Here is a 14,994-nt window from a genome sequence, read left to right as displayed (position 1 = left end):
ACCCCAAAGAATGGTGTAGTTTGATTTATAACTGACTATAATGTTCTCATTAGCAAACGATATTAATCAGCCAGTCTGCTCAGCTCGGTGACACGGTGTAATTCACAGGAGGCCAACAGCAAGCATCCTTACTTGGGTAGCCGCTTCAGCGCGGTCTTCAGTTCTTCACATATGAGCTTGACGAGGCCATTCTTTATGTTACTATATGAGACATCAATCATGAAGATGAAGGCTGGTGGGCTGGGAGGTTTATTCTTCTGCAGGGAAGCAAACACATCACAGAAGTCGATACAAGGCAAGCATACCTCATAATCAAACATAAACAAATGCTTGAAGACTATCAGATGCTTCATTCAATACTTAGGCTAAAACATCTGTGGATCAAATAACTTTCTAGGAAACCCAATACCCCACTGCTATAAAAAGATTTTTTTTAAAAAGCCTGCTTATTTTTCACGTTATGACATGAACTTTCTATTATATTTAACAGAAATAGTTTGCTTTTTTTAATCTCTAGAGACTCTCCTCCCATGACTGCTGAAGGGAAGTCAAGTATTGAGCCAGCCCTGCATGTAGCATGCTCCCTTACAGAGGGAATGTATTTGGGCCCCTGAGAAGGAATGCTACAAAGGAGTATACATTTCTTTTGGAAGCTGTAACCAAGCTTTATTAATGGGAATATCATGATTTTCAGATCTATTCTCTTATGAGTTCTTTTGGTTATATATGTATGATTTGTTTCTTTTTAAGGCAAGGTGTTGGTGTGTAGCCCAGGCTGGCTTCAAACACACAGTCAATCCTCTCATCTAAGGGATTACAGGGATAAAACCTATAATAACCATGCTCAACTACAGATATGGAAATATCTATTATGATTTAACTGCATACCTTAAAAATGTACATTATAAAATACTTCCAAAACCTACTTCACATCTGTGGTAAAGAAAAAGGCCCCCTTTCCCTATGTCCTTGCAACAGTCACTGTAACATACAGCAGCTGTCAGGACAGTGCGCACTCACTATTAATCTGGCTGGTGGCCAAACAGCTCATAAGGAAACGATCCTTCAACTGGGATTTATAAAGTGTTTAGAAAAGAAAGCCACAGGCAAATATGATCAGTGACCTCCACTAGAGAGTAAAGACCCAAGACCAACAGTGTTTCCTCTGATAATAAAGCATTAAAATGTTCTAAAATTAAAATGTAGTTCAACTCCTATATAGCTAGATGGTGAGAATTATAAATGCTCTCTGATTGAGTCCTTATCTACTATAAGGTTAGACATAATACGGCTCTAGTAAAATACTCCATTTCAAATAAGAACTTGTAAGATTTAAAAAGCAATCTGAAAATGTCACTTTTCCAATCCAAAATTAGAACAGCCAAGGAATGGGGGAGCTTGGATAACTTCCAAGTCTCATCTCCTCCACTCCATGATATGGATTCCAGCAGTGAAACTGGCAACTGTTATCATTAGTTAACGCAACACCTCTTTGTGGCAATCCCAATGGTGGTTTATTATTCTTGTATTCTCCTGGACACTCACGGTGAGTCATTCCCCGTAACTCTAGCCAGCTTCTCTCCTTAGGAATCCTTCAGTCACTAAGGCTTGTTTTCAGCACGCGTAAAGCTAACCTCTACTTCCTCCTAACCACATGGCCTTCCGGTTTCTATCATTGACGGCAAACAACATGACAGACCTGATGCAGGATTTGGCGGTTAGGGTCCCCCTCAGCCATTTATTTTTCTTTTAAGAATGGTTCTTCTGGCTGCTGGGTGTGGACCCAGGAACCCTCTAGCTCTTCCCTCAGACCTTCTCTGCCTTCCCTTGTAGCCATCTCCATTCCCTTTGTGTCAGCCACCAACCTGCAGGAACACTTTCTGCCAGACCCCGCCCCCCAGGCTGGGCTGAGACACAGGTAGGCGATTTTTCAGTATCTTTCTTGTCTTCCATTCTAGTCCTCCGAACTTAACTTTTAGACCTGCTGCAGCTCCTATCCAACCTCCACTCCCTAAGAATTCTTCCTCTGGGTGCAGAACCCGGGTCTCCCAGCTCCTTTCCTACTCCCCATCTCTGCCTGTCTTCCTAGAGCATCTCCATTCCTGTGTCACATGCCGACCATCAGAAACGTTCTCTACCAGGAACCACACATCTGCCATGCCTGCCTAGTATCCAGAGTGGGAGACAGCAACCAATGAACCTAACAAAAGCAAGACCAGACATCTACACCAAGAAACAATTCAAACATCATAATGCCAGATGCCTGGATCCTGGCACAAAAACTCAAACATGAACAGCCAAGCCAATATGGCTCCTCTGGAAGTCAGCAACTCTACTGCAATAGGCCTTAGGAAAAGGAGTTCAGCTGAGGTATACAAGAAGGCCTTCAAAGTGGCAGCTATGAACACCCTCAAGAACCTTAAAGGATGATATGAATAAATGCCTTCATGGACACCAAAAAAGACAAAGAGCTGAATGAACTAGTGAAAACATCTCAGGATATGAAAGTAGAATTCGAACTTGGAGGTCAAACGACCCTTTCACATGGCTCACCTAAGACCATCCTGTGTATCAGATATTTACACGGCAATTCATAACAGTAGTGAAATTACAGTTATGGAGTAGCAACAAAAATAATTTTATGGTTGGGGGTTACCACAACCTGGGGAACTGTATTAAAGGGTCACAGTGATAGGAAGGCTAAGAACCACTGCACTAAAGCAAACCCAAACTGAAATAATAATGGGAGGAGAGACCCAAGAAAATGATACAGACTAACATATGGGATTTCAAAACAAAACAAAACTCCTCAGCATCAAGGAAGATATTACCTCAGGGGAAAAAGGATGCAAAAACATATTCCAAGCGAATGGCTCCAAACAGCTAGCAAGTGCCGCTGTTTTAACATCTGACAAAACTGACTTCAACCAAATCCAATCAGAACAGGCAGGAAAGGACACTACACACTCATTAAAGAGAACAGGTAAATATCCAAGAGGATAATACACTTTTAGATATTCATGCCTAACAGTATATGAGGTGTGTGTGTGTGTGTGTGTTTGTGTGTGTTTGTGTGTGAGTGAGTGTGTGCGTGTGCGGGCATGGCAGTAGAAACCAATGCCTCCTCTCTTTTCAGTATCGCCAATATTAAAGTAACCTAAGCTTTTCCACAGCCTCCCAAGTCAGTCAAGACTCCCCATAACGCTCCTTTCCAATGTGTATTAAAACTAAAAGCTCACAGACACAATGCTAACCCCAGGACCAATCAAACGGACAGAACCGTCTCAAAATACTTCCTCAGTGTAATTCTCATTCCCCAAAATACATCCTCTCAATTTAAATGGCTGCCACTTCCAAAACACTTCCTGTACAGAGTCACGGCCCCTGGACCTGAGCCAGCACAGTGGTGGTAAACGTTTTATTTGACATAGTGTTTGTAAAAGACTTGACTTCACAGGAGGTCATGTCAGTCAGTCCTCAGGCCCTGAGAAGTGCTGAGTCATCTGTCCCTCTGTGACCCACCTCTGCCCACTCTGCAGTCACACACACACACACACACACACACACACACACTCAGTTCCCTACACATGGCTCTTTTATGCTACTTTGTTGTTTTGTTTTGAGACAGAGTCTCACTATATAGCTCTGATTGTCCTGGAATTCACTCTATAGGCCAGGATAGCCTCAAACTCACTGAAATCCATCTGCCTCTGCTTCCTGGGGGCTAGGACTCAAGGTGTGCCACCACACCTGGCTAGCTGCTCCTGGCTAGCTACTCCTGGCTAGCTGCTCCTGGCTAGCTGCTCCTGGCTAGCTGCTATGCCTTTCTGACAGGTCCTCTTCCAGCACTCTGACTGCCCTTGCATCACACTTCATACTTAGGTTCGTATTTTAACTATACGCACTTCTTCTCAGGCATATTCTTTGAACTTGTTCATCATACAGTTTATTTGGGGGAGTCCTTACAGGACAAAGACAAATTGGACATGCAAAGTGTCCCAAAAATGTCAAAATGAATTAAAATGGAAAACAACAACAAAACCAAACCTCCAGTTTTATTCAGGAAGAAAATCTGATAGTACATTTGTTTCTCTTCAGGGAAACTCTATGCTGACTTGTCTACTCACTTCCTGTTGTGCCAGCAGGAGGTAGGGCTGGGAGCCTACGGGGCCAGTGTAGCACTATCACTTTCTGTGCTTATCTGCAGCTTAAGCGCTCTCCTCTTCTCTTCTCTTCTCTTCTCTTCTCTTCTCTTCTCTTCTCTTCTCTTCTCTTCTCTTCTCTTCTCTTCCTCTCTGTCTCTGTCTCTCTTCCTCTCTCTCTCTCTCTCTCTCTCTGTCTCTCTCTTTTCTCTTTTGCACACACCTGTCCCCATGCAATATGGTACACAACACATGGGCTCCCTGTGAGGGCTAAATAACCAAACACAGATGTAAAAAGCACCTATCTGAGACACACTTGGTATTGAACAAATGCTAATTGTATTACCTAAAGTCGACATTAAGATTAACTAAAATGAATAGAGGAAAACATGATTCTGCAATTCTTTTCCCAGTGTATATGACATTAAATATACACATACATATATACATATAAATATGCATACATATACATATACAAAGCAAATAAACTCTTTTTCACTATCCAGATCCCTAGGTGCACTCATTATTCTACTACTCTTAGGTTGTAAGTAAATTTGAAAACAGTGTGCATTTGTCATAAATTCTTAGATGAAAGGAAGACGAAGTTGAAGAGCCAAAGGCTACAATTACTTGGCTTCTTGTTTTCCAGGTAAGATTTCCCAATTATCACACTTCTGGAATACTGCTATAAAACAGACTTTAAAGCTGCTTTTGTTTCCAGCCATAGGCTTGGCTCTCACCGTGAATCTACTGAAAACAGGACAAGGTTGATAATTAGACCTGAGCCTCAGTACATGATGGGATTCATACTCTGGTTACGGACGGGGCACAGTAAGAGAACTTTCCATCATGACTTATAGTGTCTTTATTATATTTAATTTGAACAACAAATGCTTACTTTTGTGTATTGATCCCCCCTTCAGTCAATCACAGGAAAAAACAAAGAAACTACTGGAATGTAAATTGTACTTCAAGACCTATCTCTTTCTTGTCAGACCACATCTATATAAAAAATGTTTTATATTTCACCAAATAAGTTAAAAGTTTTCACATTTCAAACTAATAAAGCATTGGGTTTTTCTTTAATAACTAGTTCTATGTAAATTAATTTAAAACAATCATATAACAGTCAATAAATAATAATATGATGTGTTAATTGAAAATTTTAATGATTTAGCCAACTGCAAAAATTTGGATAAATCTTGAGATGTGTTCTCAATATGTGGACTTGCTCTCTCAAAAACATGTCTGGGGGAACTCTGGGGTCAGGGGCTATTTTCCAGAAGGCGGCGGGATATTAGCAGGCATTCAATTCTGGAAGAGGAAGGAAGGAAGGAAGGAAGGAAGGAGTTCCCCGTGAGCTGGGTCCTCAGGACCACTCCTGAGGCTTCTGAAGCGCTGTCAAGCTTCATCTTTAGCTTAAAGAGTAAAGCTGGTCGGCTCCTCCCAGGTGGAGGCTGTCAGTGGAACCCAAAGGTTTAGAAGAGCACATTAGCAAGGCCACATACTCATTCCCATTCTGCTAGTCAAATGAGTCTCTGAAGGATACATTAAAGCCAGGAAGCCGGCAGCCCTCTAAGAATACTGGTTACATTTCTGCCTAGGTAGAGAAGTCATTAACAAACCAAAAGAAGAGACCTGAGTGGAGCATTTGGGAGATGGATGATCAGGGTTCAAGGTCATCTTCAGCGAGGTCAAGGCCCAAACTAAATGAGACCCTGTCTCAGAAACCAAACCACAGCAAGCAAGCAAGCAAGCAAGCAAACAAACAAACAAAACGACAGAAAGAATCGTTTCCTTTTCGATACTACAATGAGACAGCTCAGGAGCCCATTCATGCTAATGACTTAGGTCAGATCTGTTTCTGACATATCTCCACATGCCCTGGAAATGTCTGTCTGTGAACCAAGTCAAACATATCTTTACATACAGAAGCCGCTCGCTGAAAGTCAACAGCATCACAGAAACACTTAAGTCCCGCCAACACTCACTCTGCAGTAATCCAATGTAGCAACATACTCATAGGAGCCCAGCGACAGCTCTGGCTTCTCATAGTGGTCCAGTCTCCTTCCAATGTGGTCCAGATGTTGGAAATAGAATGGTGGGACTAAGGAAAACAAAACAGGGCAGGAAATCCTTTGTTTTCATAAGCAGACAACCCAATAAATCCCCAAAATGCATCCTAAAGGAAAGGAGTTATGATAAGAAGACAAGCTGTTCTCAGTATCTATCATTTGTCTTTGAAATATGTGAAAAATATTAATTTTCTCTTTTTTAATCTCACTAACTTTTTGGCTCTTGTGTATGTTGTAAACCACTAAAATTTTGCCTTTTAATTATGTTTGTAATAGTTTTGCCACATATACACTTTGATTTTTTTATAGTCAAATCAATCTGCCTGGAATCCTATCCATAAAACTATGTAATTTTATATATAATTTTCAATGACTACTTCATTACTATTTCACACTATACTGTATTACTGCAATATTTTAATAATGAAATATTTTATACATATAGAGAGCCACAGATCACAATATTCACGTTCATGGAAATGGAATGACAACTTTGCTAAAAACCTCTTGCACATATAAAAGTTCTTAGTAGCAAAGAACATTCATAATTTTGGAAACCCTAGAAAAAGGTGCTGCTGATTACAAGCTAACACACCCAAATATCTGCCTCTACCTAATGACTTCTTTTTTAAAGTTAGCTTTCTATTGGAATCTTTAACATATAGGACAGAAACAAATGCTGATCATTTGGATTATACTTAGGTCTTTGTTACACCTTACTTAAGTGGTGTCTTCAGCTCTGGGCTTTCACAGGATAATCTGCTAGCATCTGGCCCTACTCATGCAGAATACTGTATTAGGGAAAGACTGCACTTGGGCAAGCTCGGCTGAAGTCTAATTTGATACAAATGTCTCAGAAGGTTACTTGTAGCCAAGTTCTGGAAGTCACCCAAAGGCAGCGCAAGACGGATGACTCACACACTGAACACTTGGACAAATAAGGTCTGGTGTCTGCAAAAGAGCTCCCGTTGCCTGGGGATGGCCCGGGAAGGCTGAGAAACTTCTGCTAACAGTATGTGGGAAAGTTACCAATGCTTTTGTTTTAAGTATTTTGCTAAGAACAGCATCTCCCTTTGTAAAAAAAAAAAAAAAAAAAAAAAACCTACAAAAGCAGCACCTTTGGGGTTTGCACCAACACTCAGCAGTCTTTAAGCTCAGCTGTGAACATGCAAATTATAACAAAGGATGAATTTTCTAAAGTAGGACTTTCAAAAACTTTAGCAGAAGTTTGAGTATTCTATGTCCTTACCATATCATGGTTTAGAAGTGAGCTCTGTAGAGTTTATATTTACATATTTGACTCTGAACTTGACAAATTCAGTATCTTGAAAAGATTGCAGAAGAGGAAGATAACAGTCTCTCTCCATGAATAAACCAGAGGGGCCCTGATGGGGACTTAGTCACACGTCTGTGCCTTACAGATTTCTGAGTAATCTGGCATATAACGTGTGAGATGGTAATTTCTATATAGCATAATGTATAATTCACTCATGCTCACACATCTACACAGTGCAACTTTTTAAAAATTAATTTTACATGCTCATTAAAATTTGATATTATCTGTTATCTATCATCAAACAAAATTGAAGCCACATGGTGTATGGGTGTGTGTGTGTGTGTGTGCGCGCGTGCGTGCATGCACTCGCATCCACATACATAGCTGTTGTACAAGGGAAGCCAGAGATCAACCTCAGGTGTTCCCCACGAGCCATCTGCTTTGTTATTTGACACAGGGTCTTTGGGGCTTGGAGCTCAACCATTTAGATGGGCTGGTCCTCCAGGAAGTCACAGGACTTCTCCTGCTTCAGTATCTCCAACCCTTGGGGCTACCAATATGCATCGCCATGCTTTGCTTATCTTTCATATGGGTGCTAAGGACCAAACTCAGGTCCTCAGGCTAGTGGGACAGTCGCTTTATCTATGAGATCTCTCTACTGTGGCTTCACTCACACTGTCTAATAACATCAACATTAGTGGATTTTGTGCTAGGATGAAACAAAAATACATAGAAAATCATAATAATGCCCCACCTCCTTAAGATTCAACATTTATATAAAAAGGAGAAAGCCCTCGGATATATCTCAGCTTATCTATCTATCTATCTATCTATCTATCTATCTATCTATCTATCTATCTATCTATTTAAAACTCCAGATTTTATTCCCCTCCAGCCTACCCTCTGACTGTTGCACATCCCATACCTCCTCCCTGCTCCCCTGTCTCCACGAGGATGTCCCCACCCTCCAACCCCTACCCCACCTGACCCCTCTAAACTCCCTGGGGCCTCCAGTCTCTTAAGGGTTAGGTACATCTTCTCTGACTGAACCCAGACCTGACAGTCCTCTGCTGTATATGGGGTTGGGGGGCTAGCTGGTGTATGCTGCCTGGTTGGTGGTCCAGTGTCTGAGAGATATCTGGTCCAGGTTGTTTGAGACTACTGGTCCTACAGGGCTGCCCTCCAGCTTTTCTTAAATACTAATGAGCTTCTATTCAAGAGCAACCCAGGACTGATGAAAGAGACATTTCTAGAACTTATCTTAATGTCTCGTACTGCCTTCAAATGGGGCACTGTGGAAGGAGACGCGGCTCCCCCATCACACACTTCAGTTTTATTCAAAGGTTCTGCATGATTTCCATGTGGGGCTCCTGCAGCTACAGACAGATAATAGGAACCTAGTTCCATTAGTAATAGCTTCCAATAGTTTCCATAAGGAAATTTCAAGTAGTGCCACAGGGGGTGCGGGGGCTGGGGGGAGAATTCTGTCTGTCTTTCCGTTAGGGAGTGTAATACATCTTTTTTTTTTTTTTTTTTTCCGAGACAGGGTTTTTCTGTGTAGCCCTGGCTGTCCTGGAACTCACTTTGTAGACCAGGGTGGCCTCAAACTCAGGAATCCGCCTGCCTCTGCCTCCCGAGTGCTGGGATTAAAGACGTGCGCCACCATGCCTGGCACAACATGCATTTAATAGCACCATTTACCTTCGTTCACACAGCTGCAGAATCCGCACTGATAGCGCCGTCCGCCTTCGATGAATTGCATGAACGGGCACATGTAGGCTTTGCACCTGTTGCACCTCACTGGTCCACTCTCCCCATGGTTTACCAAGTACAGGGGGGTCTGGAAGAAGGAAGCACATGAAATGAATGAGGCGTGCAGGGGTTCCGGGTGTTATCAGAATCCTCCAGTGGGACTGATTGATAAATCCTCCAGTGGGACTGATTGATAAACTCTTAACTGAGCACTTGTCACGGCAGTGAAGACCCTCCCCGGCCATCCGAGTTCAAGGATGATAGCACAGTCCATAACCTCCAAGCAAAGACTTTAAATTTACATATCATTTACAGACAGATCTCACTCGTAAACATAATAGTTCCTGCACGCTCATGACAGTGTGTATGCATGATGGATGTGTGTGAGAGAGAATATATAAGCTATAATAGTGTAAATAGTTCATTAAGCTTAGGTTCAAATGCCCTGATGCTTATAGCACACATCCTGCTGAACTGTAGACACTCCAAACAAACAAACAAATGAGATGGTGATTTAAAGGTCTCTATGTATGGTACCATAGTGCTCATGCGGTTTCCTCGACTTATACAAATGACTTCTTTTAAAATAAAACTATTTGGCCTGCAGACGTGGCTCAGCGGTTAAGAGCACTTGACGACCTTACAGAGGACCCAGGTTCGATTCCTAGTACCACTATGGTTGTTCACAACCATCCATAACTCCAGTTCCAGGGGACCTGATGCCCTCTTCTGACCTCCATGGGCACAGGACACACTCCTGTTGAACATACATACATGTAGACAAAATACTTACACATAAAATAAAATGAATACATTTAATAAAGAAATTTATAAAAATGAAACTATTTTAAAAATACACACAAATGTCCCCCTAGTTTGGGCTGGAGGCTAATTATGCCTTTTGGCTACTTTATTAAGTGGCAAAGCTTTCTAGTACACTCACTGTGGCTGGTCATGCTTGACAGAACTGAGGGAAAAAGACTTGATTTACAAGCATCTTTCTCATCAACATAATATAGAAAAGCAGACTGGAAGCAAAGGGTCCTTGTTTCTCACTTCTTAATGCTTCCAGGCTTTGCAAGAAAATCCAAGACCCTTCTTGCTTTTACACATCTGTTTAAGGAGACCTTTTTCAGAAATGCCTGAGAACTATGGAGCTGATCATGTCAGCTAAAAATTTAAAGGTAAAAATAAAGAATAAATAAATTTTAAAAAGTTGTAAATAAAGAAGGATGTTTTTAATGGAGGCCTGATGACCAGGGGCTCATCAGGTGGGGGTGAGGGTCATCAGGTGGGGGGGGAGGGTCGTCAGGTGGGGAGAGAGTCATCAGGTGGGGGGGAGGCTCATCAGGTGGGGGTGAGGGTCATCAGGTGGGGTGAGGGTCATCAGGTGGGGGGAGGGTCATCAGATGGGGTGGGGATAAGGGTCATCAGATGGGGTGGGGATAAGGGATCATCAGGCCATTTTCTCCTAAAAGCTTAGAAACCCCAGGCCTAACGTTTGCCTTTGCCAGAGGTTCCAAGTACAAGCTAACCCACTGGGGTTTCAGAAATGAACCCTGAGGTCTCAGAGCAGTGGAGGCAGAGGGACGGGGAGGGAGGGGAGTTGGCAGGGCAAGGATTAATGTGTGCGTGTACAGACATGGTCTTGGCACGGGTGGCTGGAGAAAGGTAGTTACCGTTGTTTCTATCCAGAACGACTTTGTATCTCTAAAAGGCACTTAGCACATGAAAAACTGTCTCTAATGGCGGCGGCGGCGGCGGGGGGGGGGGGGGCGGAGAGCAGCGGGCCCCATGGCGGACAGGGCCCCGGCCCTGTTCAGCGCGCAAACACCTTTCCTCGGGGGGGGCAGTTAGAGCTGGACAGTATGAACTGTACTGGGGTTTCTGAAGACAAACTTCTCAGTCACTGCAAAATGTTCTCATAAAAAAATGATCTAGGGGAGAGAAAATCTCCTACCTTCCAGGACACCAGAATACGGTTATGAACTAGTTGTTAAAAACTGAGAGGCATTTCTAAGCATCTAGGAATTTGCTTCAAACCTACACATGGATGTACACAATAATGTTTTTACATAAACCTTTCATCGGAAAGACATAAGCTGGCCGGAGTTTGCTCTTCTTAGCCAGTAGCAATAAAAAATGACCCAGGAACCAGAGGGGGTGGGAAGATGCAGGCACCAAACAAAAGGACAGAAGACAAAGTGACTAGAGGGACTGGGGAGAGTATGGAAGATGGCGGCAAATGGCCCCGCCCAGGTTACTGCTTCTGCTGTTTACCTCTGGGACTGAGGACACCTTCTGAAGCCTAATAAGGAGGAGTTCTGCAGTTTGCCTTCGCTGTGGCCAGATTCTACTTTTTCATCCGTTTGTCTCTAAAGACTTCAAAGACTACGATACATTCTCAGAAATACTTCAGAAACAAATACAACACAATTATTTCCTAGACAAGCCAGTGGGAACAGAATATAATTTGCCTTTCCTTTTGGTATTACAATTTGCCCAAAGGCAGACCTTGCCTAAAATGTCTGGGAACTATCACTGATCACCATGTAAACATTCCAGTCCTGGCAGATCCGAACTCACAGAACTAAGCATGGATGCCTAGCAAGCCAAGTCAGAACTTTATCTCGCTATTAAGAACACTTAGGCTTCCCTGTGCTCCGTCTTTCGGAAAGCAGACGGCGATAGGGAAGGTCTTCAGACAACCAGGGTGGCAGCAAAGAATGTTAAAAGCTTTTTAACTGTTTATGTTTTATTTGGGGGCGACAGAGGAGGGTTTTTAAATGGCACAGTCTTGTTTAATCTCTCAGGTTGTGTTGAAAACCATCAAGATTTATTCTCCCTCCATGTGTCCATTTGATGGCTCCACAGTAGTATGCATAAGCTCGGAAAGAGTTAAGCTGCCTTTTCTTCTATGTTTAATTTTAGTGTGTGCAGAAATGTGTGTGTGTGCATGTGTGTGCATGTTTGTGTGCGTGTGTGAAATTCCTCCTTCTCCAGAGCCAGCTAAGCTGCTTGCTTTCCTTAGCCAGGGCTTTGCACCACACCTGCCCCAGCAGTGTCTTCTAAGAACGCTTTTACCTTTGGCCTCTAGTCCACTCCTGCTCACCCCCCCCCCACCTTTTCTATTATTAGTTCTGCTGCCATGTCGCATGAGTTTATCAGCATGTAAGTGACAGGGTCATGGAAGGTCAAGGACTAGGATGAACTTGAATCTCCTGTTTTAGGGCTATCAAGGGTGTGGAATAGTCTAGTGATACTATTTTTATTAAAATGTCTTCATTGAACAAAATGTATCCTTTTTGTGTACGTAAAATTACCACTCAGAGTTGGCCAACAGGGTCCTATAGACTGTGCAAACATCGCAGGTTATTGCCAGGTCTACTGGCTACTCTCCACCGACTGATGGTTAGACCCTATTGCTAAAGAAACTAATATCAAATATGTAGAAATCGCACTGGTGCTAAGTAGAAGTTTCACTCCTAGAATTCAGTTACTCTCTGCATGCTAGTTGGGGAGAAAAGTAATCGTTAATGTTGCCTAGCTACCAACCCGAGGACCTACAATAGCAATCAGCCTACAAGATATACGAGCACAATAGCAGCACAAACTTTATGCACATCACTGAGCACTTTTTGCTTGAATGTTAGGCCTAATCTGGGAGATAGAACCCATACCCGATACTGCTAAGGTGGCCAGGAACCTGACACTAGATAGGTCATGGGCCTACAGGAAAACCTACTGCTTGTTATAAAGGGACACAGCAACAAAATGACTCCTGATAGCACACTGCTTTACCCACACATCAGAACACTGTTCAGCCCTCATCAGAGAAGCCTCTTCCTGTAGTAGACGGGAACTGTTAACACAGAGACCTACAACTGGACACTGTGCAAAGACTAAGGAGACACGGGGGCACTCAGCCACCCCCACACAGATGTGAGATCTCCATCAACCCCTCCCCCTAGGCTCTCGAATCTCTGTGGAAGAGGAGGTGGGGAGATTGTGAGAGCCAAAGGTGATGGATGACGGCCAGGAAACAGCTTTTTGTTGTTGCTATTGTTATTGTTGTTTTGTTTTGTTTTGTTTTGTTTTTCAGACACAACAGGATGGATGCACCTCTGAGTTCACAGAGCCTGTGGCAGCACACAAGACCTGCGCAGGTTCAAACCAGACACAATCTCAGCTCTGAGAAGGGGAAGTGGACACGAGACCCCACCCCTAAGAAGCGGTCTATAACTGATATCTGCTAGTAAAGAAAGAAAAAAATTCGTTTTCTCCAATGGAGTGTCTCTGATTCTATCGACCATGTTCCAGGGCAGGCTCCATGCCCAGGAACAGCAGGCCAACAGAAAACGAATTCTGTGTTTTTGATGTGTGCACTTTGTGTTTTAGTAAATTTTTTTGTGTTATTGGTTTTTGTTTGTTTTTATTTTGGCTTCTTAATGTTTTGGGCTTATTTTTTTTGAAAGGGAGAAGGAGATGAAGAACATGAAATTGGCTGGGGAGGTAGAGAGGATCTGGGGGAGTTTCATACTAAAATATATCGTATGAAAAAGAACATTTTAAATAAATAAAAAGTTACTCAGCATTAATATGCTATCATTGATTAAAAACAAAATAACGTTGGATTATTTTTCTACATTAAAGAACCGGGTATTACAGAGTCAGTCAACATGTCCTTAATATCACTGATACAGTATTGTGAGTGTCCCTATTTTAACGATCAGCTTGTCATTGATACAGTACTGTGAGTGTCCCTATTTTTTTTTTTTTGGTTTATTTTTAATGTTTATTGCTGGAGAGGACCAAGTTGAAAATCAAACACATGGGTCTCACAGCTTTAATCAGGAAGAAACTTGCTAATAGATTTTTTTTGAAACTTTAAATTTAACAACTTAACAACTTGGCAATTTAATTAACTTTTTAAACACAACATAAAGCAGCCAGTGGGACTTTCTGCTGCTGTACTTAATACAGCAAATAGCCTATGAAGCAGCAAGGAAAACAAACAAGACACCTTTATGGTAGAAGAGACACCATCTGTAGTCACCAGCTAGAAGACATTGTTACAATCCGTATCCAGGAAGTGAACCCGGGTCTTTACAATGACTCTCTGTGGGCTCTTCCTTGGAAATTTAACTATGCCACCACAAACATCATTAGGGGAAATTGATACTATAGTTTCATGCTTGGAGAATGTATTCAGTCCCATCAGTTAACCCTGGGGAGGACATCCATATTCTCCTAATTAATTAATTAATTCAACATGTATCGGAGTTCCAGCTAGAGGGAACTCATGGAGAGAACGGACAAGGCTTGCTGGCAGCAGAAGAGGAGGCAGTACAGGGATGCAGCAAACAGATCCACACCACCATTCATTCCTATGAGCATCTGCAGGGTGCAGCTCCTACGTGAACCCCTTCTCTTCTCTTTTGAGCTGAACCTTTAGGAAGAAATATGGACATGCCCAGACACATTGCCATCCACCATCTCTGTGCCATGGGCTGAGCAGGCCCAGATACTTTCCTAGCCACCATTTTTGTAATATTAACTGAACATACCCAGATGCAATCCTGTCAGCCATCTTTATTAATCAGATGAGCATGCTCAGTGGGGTTTCAGTCTATTGATTTTATGATACAAAGTGAACATTCCCCTACATCCCTTCTGCCATGCAAGCCTTCCAAATGTATTGAACTTAAAGTGAGCATTCTTGAAAATGTGTCTACCATCTTTTCTTCTT

The 14,994-nt window shown here is 42.5% G+C and overlaps 1 protein-coding gene across 1 annotated transcript in view; it reads right to left on the bottom strand.

Annotated features, from left to right (window-relative positions):
- Sec24d (SEC24 homolog D, COPII coat complex component) overlaps positions 1–14,994 on the bottom strand; it is a 101,866-nt gene that overhangs the window by 30,739 nt on the left and 56,133 nt on the right. Inside the window, exons 9-11 of the mRNA XM_021157473.2 lie at positions 9,195–9,333; positions 6,134–6,249; positions 133–257 (exon numbers count right to left, since the gene is read on the bottom strand). Of these exons, the coding sequence (XP_021013132.1) occupies positions 133–257; positions 6,134–6,249; positions 9,195–9,333 (380 nt within the window). The remainder of the gene's footprint in view (positions 1–132; positions 258–6,133; positions 6,250–9,194; positions 9,334–14,994) is intronic.

This window comes from Mus caroli, chromosome 3 (genome assembly GCF_900094665.2).
Source record: "Mus caroli chromosome 3, CAROLI_EIJ_v1.1, whole genome shotgun sequence".
NCBI classification, from domain to species: Eukaryota; Metazoa; Chordata; class Mammalia; order Rodentia; family Muridae; genus Mus; species Mus caroli.
This window is presented reverse-complemented; position numbering and strand designations above follow the sequence as displayed.